Source organism: Belonocnema kinseyi, chromosome 6, assembly GCF_010883055.1.
Source record: "Belonocnema kinseyi isolate 2016_QV_RU_SX_M_011 chromosome 6, B_treatae_v1, whole genome shotgun sequence".
In the NCBI taxonomy this organism is placed as follows: domain Eukaryota; kingdom Metazoa; phylum Arthropoda; class Insecta; order Hymenoptera; family Cynipidae; genus Belonocnema; species Belonocnema kinseyi.
In genome coordinates, this window is record NC_046662.1 from 22,117,693 (window position 1) to 22,130,100 (window position 12,408).

Sequence of the window (12,408 nt, forward strand, 5' to 3'; positions counted from 1 at the left end):
AGTTTTTTTTTTAAATTTTTATCAGTCAAAAGCATTAAAAATTGAACGAAATGAAAATTAAATTATGTCAGTTTCTTCTGAAGATACAACATTTTAAAGAAATTGTTCGTTGACTTTGTCCCAATTCAGTAGCTGTAAGTTCGTGACCTTTTTTTTTTGTAAAAAAATATGCTCCTCATTATGCCTCGGTTTCATGAGAAATCTGTAACATCTTTGAAATTTCTAAAATCTTTTCAAATTTTTTACAATATTTGAAACCTTTGTTAATTTTTTATGCTATTTTTGAATCTTTTTAAAATCACTCAGAAATCTTTTAAATCTTCTGAAACTTCTTGAAATAGTTTTTAATATTTTATTTATTTACGAAAAAAATCTTTGAAATCTTTCTTAAATCTTGAAAAATTGTGCAAACCCTTCTGAAGCCTATTGAAATATTTTTGAATCTTTCTGAAATGTTTTAAAATCTTTTGCAATATTTTAATTCTCGTGAAATCTTTATGTAATTTTATAATCTTTGTGAAATATCTCCGAAATATCTCCGAAATCTTCTGAAATTTTTTGAAATATTTCATTTATTTACGAAGAAATCTTTTCTAAATCTTTGAGATTTTTATCAAATCTTCTGAGACCTATTGAAATGTTTTGGAATCTTTCAGAAACCTTTTACAATATTTGAAATCTGTATCTAATTTTTTTATTTTTGTGAAGTCTCTTCGAAATCTTCTGAAATATCTTAAAATAGTTTCAAATATTTTATTTATTTATAAAGAAGTCTTTGAAATCTTTGTGAAAACTTTCTCAAATCTTTTAAAAATTTACAAAATCTTCTGAAATATATTAAAATATTTTGAATTTTTTTAAATTTTGCAATATTTGCATTCATGTGAAATATTTTGTATCTCATTTTTGAACCTTTGTGAAATCTCTGAAATCTTCTGAAATTTCTTGAAATAGTTTGAAATATTTTATTTATTTAAGAATAAATCTTTGTAAAATCTTTCTGGAATATTTGAAATATTTACATAATCTTCTGAAAAGTTTTTAAATATTTCAGAATCTATCTGAAATCTTTTAAAATCTTTTACAATATTTTAATTCTTGTGAAACCTTTGAAATTTTTATATAACCTTCTAAAATCCCTTGAAAGCTTCTGAAACTTCTTGAAATATTTTGCATTATTGGAAATCTTCGTGTAGTTTTCAAATCTTTGTTGAGTCAATCTGAAGTCTTTAAAATTTTATTAATTTCAGAAGAAATCTTTGTGAAATATTTTGAAATCTTTAAAATGTTTACTAAATCCTCTGAAATAACTTGAAATTTTTTGCAATATTTTAAGTCTTTTGTGTAATTTTGTCATCTTAGTGAAATCTCTCTAAAATCTTCTAAATATTCTAAAACAGTTTGACATATTTTTATTATTTAGAAATAAATCTTTGAAATTTTTACAAAATCTTCTGAAATATCTGGAAATATTTTTTAAAGCTTTTGGAATATTTGAAATCTTTTTAAATAGTTAGAAATATATTATTTATTTAAAAAGAAACCTTTGAAATCTTTAGTGAAATCTTATGAAATCTCTTTAAACAAAAAATATTTTATATTTAAAAAATCTTCGAAATCTTTGTGTTATCTTTTCAAGACTTTCTCAAGTGTTTGAAATTTTTATAAAATCTTCTGAAATCTCTTGAAATATTGTAAAATATTTGTGAAATATTTTGAAAATGTTGACATATTTTGAAATTTTTGAAATCTGGTAAATAGTCAAAACCCCATTGAAATATTTTGGAATATTTCAGAAATCTTTTACAATATTTGAAATCTTTATCCAATTTTGTAATTGGAATATTTTGTAATTTTTTGGAATCTTGCAATATTTGCATTCATGTGAAATATTTTGTATCTCATTTTTGAACCTTTGTGAAGTCTCTGAAATATTCTGAAATTTCTTAAAATCGTTTGAAATATTTTATTTATTTAAGAAGAAATCTTAAATTTTTGTGAAATCTTTCTGAAATATTTACATAATCTTCTGAAATCTCTTCCAATGTTTTGGAAGCATTCTGAAATCTTTTAAAATCTTTTACAATATTTTAATTCTCGTGAAATCTTTATGCAATTTTATAATCTTTGTGAAATCTCTATGAAATCTTCGGAAATTTCTTTACATAGTTTCAAATATTTGATTTGTTTCTGAACAAATCTTTGTGATATCTTTGATATTTTCATATAATCTTCCAAAATCTCTCTAAAACCTTCTGAAATTTCTTAAATAGTTTGAAATATTTCATTTATTTCAGAAGAAATCTTTGGAATTCTTATATAATCTTTTAAAAGCTGTTGAAATCTTCTGAAACTTCTTGAAATATTTTATCATAGTTAGAATTATTTATAATCATAACGTAATTTTTAAATCATTGTTAAGTCAATATGAAGTCTTTAAAAATCTATTTATTTAAGAAGAAATATTTCAAAATTTTACAAAATCTTCAGAAGTATCTTGAAATTTTTTGCAATATTTAAAATATTTATGTAGTTTTTTAATCTTTGTAAGATCACTCTGAAATTTTTGAAATATTCTGAAATTTCTTGAAATAGTTTGAAATATTTTATTAATTTATCAATAAATCTTTTAACTCTTTGTGAAAAATTTATTAAATCTTAAAATTGTTACAAAATCTTCTGAAATCTATTGAAAAATTTTGAAATTTTTGGATTCTTTTGCAATATTTGAATTCTTGTAAAATATTAATCTCATTTTTGAACCTTTATGAAGTCTCTGAAATATTCTGAAATATCTTTAAATACGTTATTTATTTAAGAAGAAATCTTTCTCAAATATCTGAAATTTTTACATACTCTTCCGAAATCTCTTAAAATAGTTTGGAATCTTTCTGAAATGTTTTGTAATATTTTAATTCTTGTGAAATCTTCATGTATTTGTATAATCTTTGTGAAATATCTATGAAATATTCTGAAATTTCACAAAGATTGAAAAATTACATGAAGATTAAAAATGTTTCCAAGAAATTTGAAGATACTTCAGAAGATTTTTAAACAATTTCAAAACATTTCAGAAAGATTTTAAATATTTCAAAATATTTCAAAAAGTTTCAGAAGATTTTAAAAGATTTGAGATGATTATATAAAAATTTCAAAGATTTCACAAACTTTCAGAATAAATCTTTAAAATATTTGAAATTTTTATATAATTTTTTAAAATTAAGCTTACTTCGTGCGACGGACAAGATCCAGACATTGAAGCGACAACAATGGGTACAGTAGGTTTGGCAACGATTGCTTCCTTTATCACATTTTCTCGTTCCAATTGCATCTGAAATTTGAAACTAATTATTAGCAAAATTGTGAAAATTAAAATTACACACAATGTTATTTTTATAATTGAAAAGAACCTTTTGATCGTGCGTGGTTTGATGGTGCAGGTTGCGTGCGTGCCTAGCAAGGTTGCGCAATTCCTTAGGATAAGGCGTTGGTGCTCGATGAAGTTGTCTAGGTAATTCCGAATCAACTTCAGCAGCAAAACATATTCTTCTTCCGGATCCAATAACTGAGCCAGGAATTGTTCCCATTTTTTGGTCCATTTCTAGACATAATTTATTGTAAATTACGCCTTAGGATTTACATAGAACACAATTTACAAAAAGTTAGGGTGAAGTTACACTGAGAAATAGACTTTTTAACAATTTATAGAACTAAATTATAATAAAAACGAACCAAACATATTTTTGAAGGTACACCTAAAATACTATATCTTACCACTTCAGTTCTCAACTTCCTTTGTGCTATCCACTAGCAGCGAAAACGAATTTCACAAAAGAGTTAGTTTTAATTTTAATCTTCAATATACTTTTAAATACACAGGGATCACAGTGGTACTCTAATTCAATTTTAGGTAAAAAAGGGGATTTTTTAATTTTTGTGTTAAAACTTTTTACTGGATAGATTGAAAAAGAGAGAAACAAGAAAATTTAAAAATGCACATGACTGAATTTTGAATAAAAAGTAATTTTATAAGTAAATAAATTTTGATTCCTTATTCTCATAAAATTTTTCTAGTGTATTCTATTCAATAAGAACCCCAGAGTTGTATAAAGTATTTTTTTTAAATAAGCTAGAAAGAAATAATTTGAAAAAAACTTAGAAGTTTAAATTTGTTTCTAATATATTTTTATCCGTAGAAATTTTTTGCAGAACTTCAAAAAAATGTTTAATATCAGCTAAAAAAAAAGATTATAGCGTAGGAAAATAAAACAATAAAAAGATCCAACTATTTTTGGTTAAGAATTCATCTTTTTTGGTTTGCAATATTTTTATCTGGCTGAAAGTTGACTTTTTTCTTGAACATTCATGTTTTGGGTTGAAAATTAAACTTTTTTTTGTAGATAATTTGTCTTTTTTTTGTTAGAAAATTGAACTTTTGGTAATGAAATCATGTTTTCGGGTTGGAAATTTCTTTCTGTAAAGAATTCGCCTTTTTAGCTCGAAAATTCTTTCTTGGTTGAAGATTCATCTCTTTGATTGAAAATTTAACGTATTGTGTTAAAAATTAGTTCTTTTTTTTTGTCGAAAATCAACATTTTTATTAAAAATTCATATTTTTTGGTTAAAAATTTAACTGTTCTGTACAAAACTCGCCTTTTTGGCTTCAACATTCTATCTACGTACAAGATTCACCTCTTTGGTTGAAAATTGGACTATTTTGTTTAAAAATAATGTTTTTTTGTGTGTTGAAATGCAACATTGATTATCTTTCTTGACTAAAAAATCGTTTTTGGTTCAAGATTTATCTCCCTGGCTGGAAATTAAATAATTACGTTGAAAATTCATTTTCTTGTTTCGGGAAATTTTTTTTTTTTTAATTACACACTTTGGGTGATGAAAATGAAACTGTTTTGCCAAAAAATCTTTTTTTTTGTCGAAATAATTTGGTAAAATAATCAAATATTTGGTTCAAAATTCACATATCGTGTTGAAAATTAATTGTTTTCTTGATAATTCATATTTTTGACGTGAATATTCAACTGTTATGCAGGACATTTTTTTTTTTTGGTTTTGTTTAAAACTCTAATACAGGCAGATTAATTTTCTACCAAGAAAGACGATTTTTAAAACAATATATGAATTTTTCAAAAAAGTTGAATTTTCAACCAAATTAATGAATTTCCAAACAAAATTATGAATCGTCATCTGGAATAGATTAATTTTTATCACAAAGAGGATTTTTCAACAAAATACATGACTTTTCAACGGAATATTTGCACTGTCAAATACAAAAAGAGAAATGTACAACCAAATATTGAATTTTAAACTAAAAAAATGTCAAGTTTCAGCCAAAAATTGAACAGTCAAATCTTCATTTTAAAAATTCATTTCCAACTAAGGCGAGAAATTTTCCACTAAAATCATTATTCTTCAACTGGAATAGTTCAATTTAAAACCAAAAACATGCATTTTCAACTAAAATGATGAGTCTTTTAACTAAAATCATTAAATTTCTAACAAAAAGATTAATTTTCAGCCCAGAAGATTAATTTCTCCCAAATACATCAATATTTTCAATTAAAAAATATAATTTTTCAGCCAAATATTAAAAAGTTATATTTTTAGTAGAAGAAATAAATTTAAACAACCAAAAATAAACAAATTGTCAACAAAATAGTTAAAGTCTCAACTGGAATAGTTAAATTTTCAATGAAAAAATTAATTTTCAGCGAACGAAAAAACTAATTCTAAACTATATAGCTCATTTTTCAACCAAGGAGATGAATTTTGAATTGAAATTATGAATCTTTAACAACAATTTAATTGTTAACAATAGAGTAACTATCTGCCAAGTCATTAAATCCTCATTCAAAAGAAAACAATAAATCTGGACAAAAACATGTTAGTTGATATTTCAACCAAAAAAAGTTAAAATAAAAAACATGAAATTCAACCAAAAAAAACGAATTTTCAACCAGATTCTTGAAATTTTAAACAATAAAAAAACTACAAAATAAAACACTGAAAGTAGAACTGTTGAATTTTGAACTTTTAAACTTAAAGTTTAAAACACTTCCTAACAAACATTAAAACTACTAACACTTTTCAATTTAACAATTTTAAATTAAAAAATTTAATAAAACTTTAAAGCTGCCAAATTTAGAACTTTCAAATTTTATAAATTATAGAGTCAAAGATACAGATCCAGTTCCAAAAATATAAATCCACGTTATCATTTTCAATGCTCTCAATTAAGAAATTGATCAATGAACTTTAAAATTTTCAAAATTATATTATTTAAAGGAATTTTCAACTAGAAATATTAAACATTTTTAAATTGAAATTCTTTCAATTAAAAGGTAAATTATTTTAATTCTCAATAGTTTAAACATCCTTGAAAAGCTTCAAAATTTTATTTCAAAATATTAAAAAATCTAGAAGTTTTTAAAATTTTTTAAAATTTAAAAATAATTTTTGAAATTTTTCCAAAACTTCTATACATCTTTTAAAATGAATAAAATTTTTCCTATAATTTGTAGGAAATCCTGCAAATTTCAAAAAATATCCTTAAAATGTTGATATATAATTAACAATTGAACACTTATTATTTGTAGAAGAAATTTAAGCAATTTAAAGAGATATTTAGAAGATTTTAAAAGATTCTAAATTAATTTAAAACAAAAGGTAGCTATTTGCAGATTGAGGACAATTAAAAAGATTTTAAAAAATTTACAAAATTGTAAGAAAAGAATCCGGAAGGTTTTAAGGGAATTTTTTAAATATTTGCACAATAATTTTGATTCGTTTAAATACTTCTAAATATCTCCTCCTAAAATTATTTTAATATTTTCTACAAATAACAAGTATACAATTGTTATTTATACATAAAAATTCAACAATTTCACTTCAAAAAAAAAATTTTCGTTAAAATCTGGAAATTCTTAAACGTTGAACGGATTTAAAATCGTTCTGTCAAATCAATTCTTGTTCACTATTTAATGCTTAAAGTACAGGTTCATTAAAAAAATTATTAATTTATATTTACAGTTCATAAAATAAAAATGTGTTTTTTAACAAATATGTTCGACTTCAAAAGTTTTTAATTTTAACTGTTCGAGTATTCAAGGCAGTATTTTAAAATTGTTAAAATTAAAAAAGTAAGCTTAAAAATAAAAATCTAAAATGGAAAATTTTAGTAAGTAAAAGATTTTCGAATTACACATTGTAATCTGAATAATACCATAATTGAAAAAGATAACAATTCAACTAATTTTTTTAAGAACTGTTGAAATCGAACTCGGAAAAAATTTTTTCTTCTAAATTTTTGTAAAATTCCCGATCAAAAAATAAATTCACTGTCATTTCCCAGGGTTTTCAGGTCTCAACAAATTCTCGGTCCAGCGGCCACCTGTCATATACATATCATTTTTTTTATGAACTCAATAAAGATTTATTATTATTTTCTAACTCAGCCATATACAGGAATTTAAAATATGCAAAGCAGTATCTCATTAATTATTTAACACTGTTAGGCTGAAACTTTAACTTCAAAATTCAATTGACATTTTCAAAATTCTCGATTCTTCGACTAAATGTTCATTTTAAATCAATAATATTCAAATACCAGCATTTTAATCTTATGATATTTTTATCGTAGAATATTTTATAAGTGGAATAAAACAGTGTTTCATATACAAATTTAAAATTTTCAAAACCAAAAAGACGAATTTCCAACAAATAAATATTTTGCACTCAAAAAATAAATAACAGTTTATCTAATTTATTGTACCTTCGAACCAGAGGACAAAATTTCATTAAAAAAATTTAATTTTTAAAGAAAAAATATGAATTTTCAACAAAAAATTAATTTTGTACGAAACTGATGCATTTTTACGGAAAAAAAGGAAATTTCAAACTAAAAAATTATTTTCAACAGCAAAAAAGAGCGAATTTTTAACTAAAAAATATTGATCTTAAAAAAATAGAAAAGTTACATTTCCTGTTAAAAAATTAATTCTAAACAAAAAAAAAGAAGTATTTTCCACTAAACAGTTAAATTTTCAACCAGACACGAACCTTCAATAAAGAAAAATTTCATAATGTAGTTTAACTTTGACCCAGGAAGTTTAATTTTCGATTAAAAAAGATTAATTTTCAACAAGATAATTAAACTATTAACCAACGAGATAACTTTTCAACTTAAAATATAAATCTCTAACAAAAAAGTGATTTCTAAACAAAGCGATTGATCCAAATGTTTTAAGCAAATTAGTTGAATTAACAAGCAAAGAAGAACAATTTTTAACCAAAGAGTTGCATTTTCATACGAAAAATGAAATTTCTTCTATAACAGATGAAGTTTTAAATAAAAAATTTTTTTTTAAAAATAGTTGATTATCTGTTGTAAAAGATTTTAGTTAGTTTTCACGATCAAACTATGAATTTTTTAACAAGAAATCATTTTCTACCATAAGGATTGAATTTTCAATCCAAAAAGACGAATTTGTAACCAAAATGGATGACTTTTTAATAAAATTATTGAATTCTCTAGCAAATAGTTGCAGTTTTATCAAAAAATATGAAATTTATCTGAAAGCGGAAGAATATTTTATTACAGAAAAAGTTTATTTTTTATCCAAAAAAATTCCAGTTAACTCAGTAAAATCAAGAATTTAATTTTTGTCACGAAAAAATAAGTTTCTATGAAAAAAAAATTGAATTTTCAATCCAAAAACACGAATTTTTTAAACCGAAAAGGATGAATTTTTAACAAAATAGTTAAATTCTCTACCAAACATAGTTACATTTTTATCTAAGGAATATCAATTTTGTACTAAAACCGATGAATTTGTAAAGAAAACCAATTTTTTTTATAAATGGAACTTTCATCCAGAAAATATTTCAGTTCATTTTTCAACACCAAAATATAAATTTTAAACAAAAACTAAATTTTCTACGAAATAGTTAAGTTTTCAAGAAAATAGTATAATAGCTTAATTTCTAACCAAACAGTGGCATTTTGATTAAAATGCAAAAATTATTTCTTATTAAAAGCGTTCCAATTTCAATTTGTAAACTTTTAGATTAAATTTTGAAAATTGGACAATTTTATCACAAGACTTTAGAAATTTTATCATTTCTAATTAAAAGCCTTAAAAATTGAACAGATCACAATTTTTTAAATGGACAAAAAATTAAATATTTTTAGATTGGAATTTCTGAAAATTCGCAACAACTTTCTTCTGAAGATTATTTCTTTAGTTATAAATTTTATCATTTGGTTGAAAATTTAATAATTTTCTTTAAAAAATATTCATTTTAGTGTGCAAATTGTTTATAGTTCTTATTTTGGTGTCAGAAAGTGAACTGGAATCTTCTTTGTATGAAAATTGAAATATTAAAAATAAATTTCTTCAATTCATATGTTTAAGGATCAATTTCATCTTTCTTGAATAAAAATGTAACTTCGCTTGCAAATTCAACTCTTTTTTAGAAAGTTTGTCTTTTTGATTTTAAAATTCACCTGCTTTAGAAGAAATTACATCTTTTCCGGATAAAAATGCAACTGCTTGCTTGAATATTCAAAAATTTGGCTAAAAAGTAATAATTTTTTGTTAAAAACTCTACACATTAAATATAATATTTGGGCGTTAAAAAGTGAACTGAAATATTTTCTAGATGAAAATTCAACTATTTCTAAAAATTTGTTTTTATTTAATTAAAAATCCATCTGTTTTAACGAAACTGTCATCTTTTTTAGATAAAAATGCAACTGTTTGGTGGAAAATTAAACTATTATATTATTTTCTTGAAAATTTGACAATTTTGTAAAAAATGTACTTTTTGTTAAAAATTTATACTTTTATGTTTAAAAATGAACTGACATTTTTTCTGGAAAAAAGCTCAACTTTTTAAAGAAAAGTTTGTGGTTTTTATTAAAAATTCATCAGTATTAGTAAAAATTTTACCTTTCTTGGATAAAAATGCAACCATTTGGTGGAGATCTCAAATATTTTGTTAAAAATTCATCCATTCTTGTTGAAAAAAATCGTTTTTTTTTTTAATTTAAAATTCAATTTTTTTCATATAAACTGATTTTTTTTATTAAAAGATCAAATTTTGGATCTTGCAGAGTCAACTGGAATCATTTTTCGATGAAAACACAATTTTTTTGTAATTAAAAAATCTTCTGCTTTAAGATCAATTGCATCTTTTTTGATAAAAATGCAACTATTTGGTAGAAAATTCAAAAATTTTGTGAAAATGCTATCCTTTTTGGTAAAAAAATTTTTTTTTTTTTAGATTGCAAATTCAATTTTTTTCGTAGAAAATTATATTATTATATTATTTAACTAATGTGTTTAATAGATTTGGTTGATTTGGATAAAAGTTGAATTATTTTGTTGACAATTAATTTTTTTCATTTTAAAATTAAACTTTACTTTGGGTAAAAGATAAACTACGCATGGTTCAAAATTTATTTTTTTGTTGGAAGGATCATGTGCTTGGTTAAAAATTTAAGTTTTCAATGGAAATGACTTATTTTTTGCTTAAAATTCATTTTTTTCAACAGAAAATAAAAATTTCAATTTTTTAATATTGATATTTTTTAGTTAAAAATTCGCGTTTTTTGGTCAAAATAATAATTTGTTAGTTTGAAATTTCATTTTTCTTTAATAAAAATGCATCAGTTTAGTGGAAAATTAATTGTTTGCTGAAAAGTCTTATTTTTTGTTTAAAACTTCAATTTTTGTAGACAAAAAGTTGTCATCCTGCTTGACGGTTCAATAATTAAGCTAACCTTTTATTCATTAAAAAAATTTTTTGTATAAATTTTATTCTTTTTTTATTAAAATATAAACTATGACATTTTTTCGTTGGAAATTTGTCTTTTTAGGTTATATATTCAACTGTTATGGTCTATTTACAGCTCCCTCGCTTGCAAACGGAAAATGTCTCTCACTCTCACTCTCTCTGTCTACCAAGTGAGGATGTGAGGTATAAATGAACCGTTATGTTTAACATTGAATTATTTAGTTAAAAATCCACATTTAATAGTAGAAAAGACATTTTTTTGTTTGAAATAAATTAATAAATTTTAACATTTTAAATGTGTGTACAAAATACAGTTTTATTCCGTTTATAAAATATTTTATGTTAAAAGTATTACAAGATTAAAATTATGGTATTTGAATATTAATGATTTGAAATGAGAAATTAGTTAAGGGCATGTGATACTTAGAAAATTGTCGATTTTACCAGTTTTAGGTTCCCCCGGCTTTTTTTCTAGAATAATAAATATTTTGTCTTAAAAATTTGGAAAATGATAGCGAACATGCTAACGGACGTCCCCACACACTTTTTTTGTAGGATAATTCAAAAAAGTTTTAATTTAGCAAAATGTGATTAATTTGCATAGCGCTTAGGAAATAGTGTCGATTTTTTCAGTGTTAGATTCCCCGGCTTTTTTCCTAGGATAAGAAAAGTTTTGCCTTCAAAATCTGGGAAATGATAGCGAACATGCTAACGGACGTTCCCGCACACTTTTTTTGTGTTTTTTTATCAAAAACATTTTCATATTGCTAACAACGTGCGTGTATATTTCGAGGTTATGTGTGTTGCAATTCACCCAGCGTTATTTCCAAACTACACAATGTTTTTGGACGAAAACAAATAAACATAGTAACTAATCTCCCGGAACTAACTTTGTTTGGAGGCAATCAAAAAAGTTTATTTCATAAATAATTTCCAGATTATCGGAAAGTTAGAGATGAAAAATGACGTAACCTCAAAATAATGCATATGCTATGCATAAAATTTTTATTTAGCACAATAAATTTTTTTGTTATTATACCTCAAAAAACAGTCTGGGGACGTCCGTTATGATATTTTATACAATCTCCGAATTCAGTTTTTAAAAATTTTCATTTTTGTCATTCGTAGATGCTATAAAATATCATAACGGACGTCCCCGGACTCTTTTTTGAGGGATAATAACAAAAAAAATTTATTGTGCTAAATAAAAATTTTATGCATATGTATTATTTTGAGGTTACGTCGTTTTTCATCTCTGCCTTTCCGATAATCTGGAAATTATTTATGAAATAAACTTTTTTGATTGCCTGCCATAAGGGTTAGTTCCGGGAGATTAGTTACTATGTTTATTTGCAAGTCCAAAGTTTTCGGCCAAAAATATTGTGTAGTTTGGAAGTAACGCACAGGAGAATTGTAACATACATAACCTCCAAATGTACACACGTTGTTAGCAGTATCAAAAATTTGTTTGAAAAAAAAAACACAAATAAAGTGTGCGGGGACGTCCGTTAGCATGTTCGCTATTATTTCCCAAATTTTTAAGACAAAATATTGATTATTCTAGAAAAAAAGCCGTCGGAACCTAAAACTGGT

The 12,408-nt window shown here is 23.6% G+C and overlaps 1 protein-coding gene across 1 annotated transcript in view; it reads right to left on the bottom strand.

Moving 5' to 3' along the window:
• LOC117175176 (protein lap1-like) overlaps positions 1-12,408 on the bottom strand; it is a 47,946-nt gene that overhangs the window by 18,119 nt on the left and 17,419 nt on the right. The window contains exons 6-7 of the mRNA XM_033364783.1: positions 3,411-3,601; positions 3,230-3,331 (exon numbers count right to left, since the gene is read on the bottom strand). Of these exons, the coding sequence (XP_033220674.1) occupies positions 3,230-3,331; positions 3,411-3,601 (293 nt within the window). The remainder of the gene's footprint in view (positions 1-3,229; positions 3,332-3,410; positions 3,602-12,408) is intronic.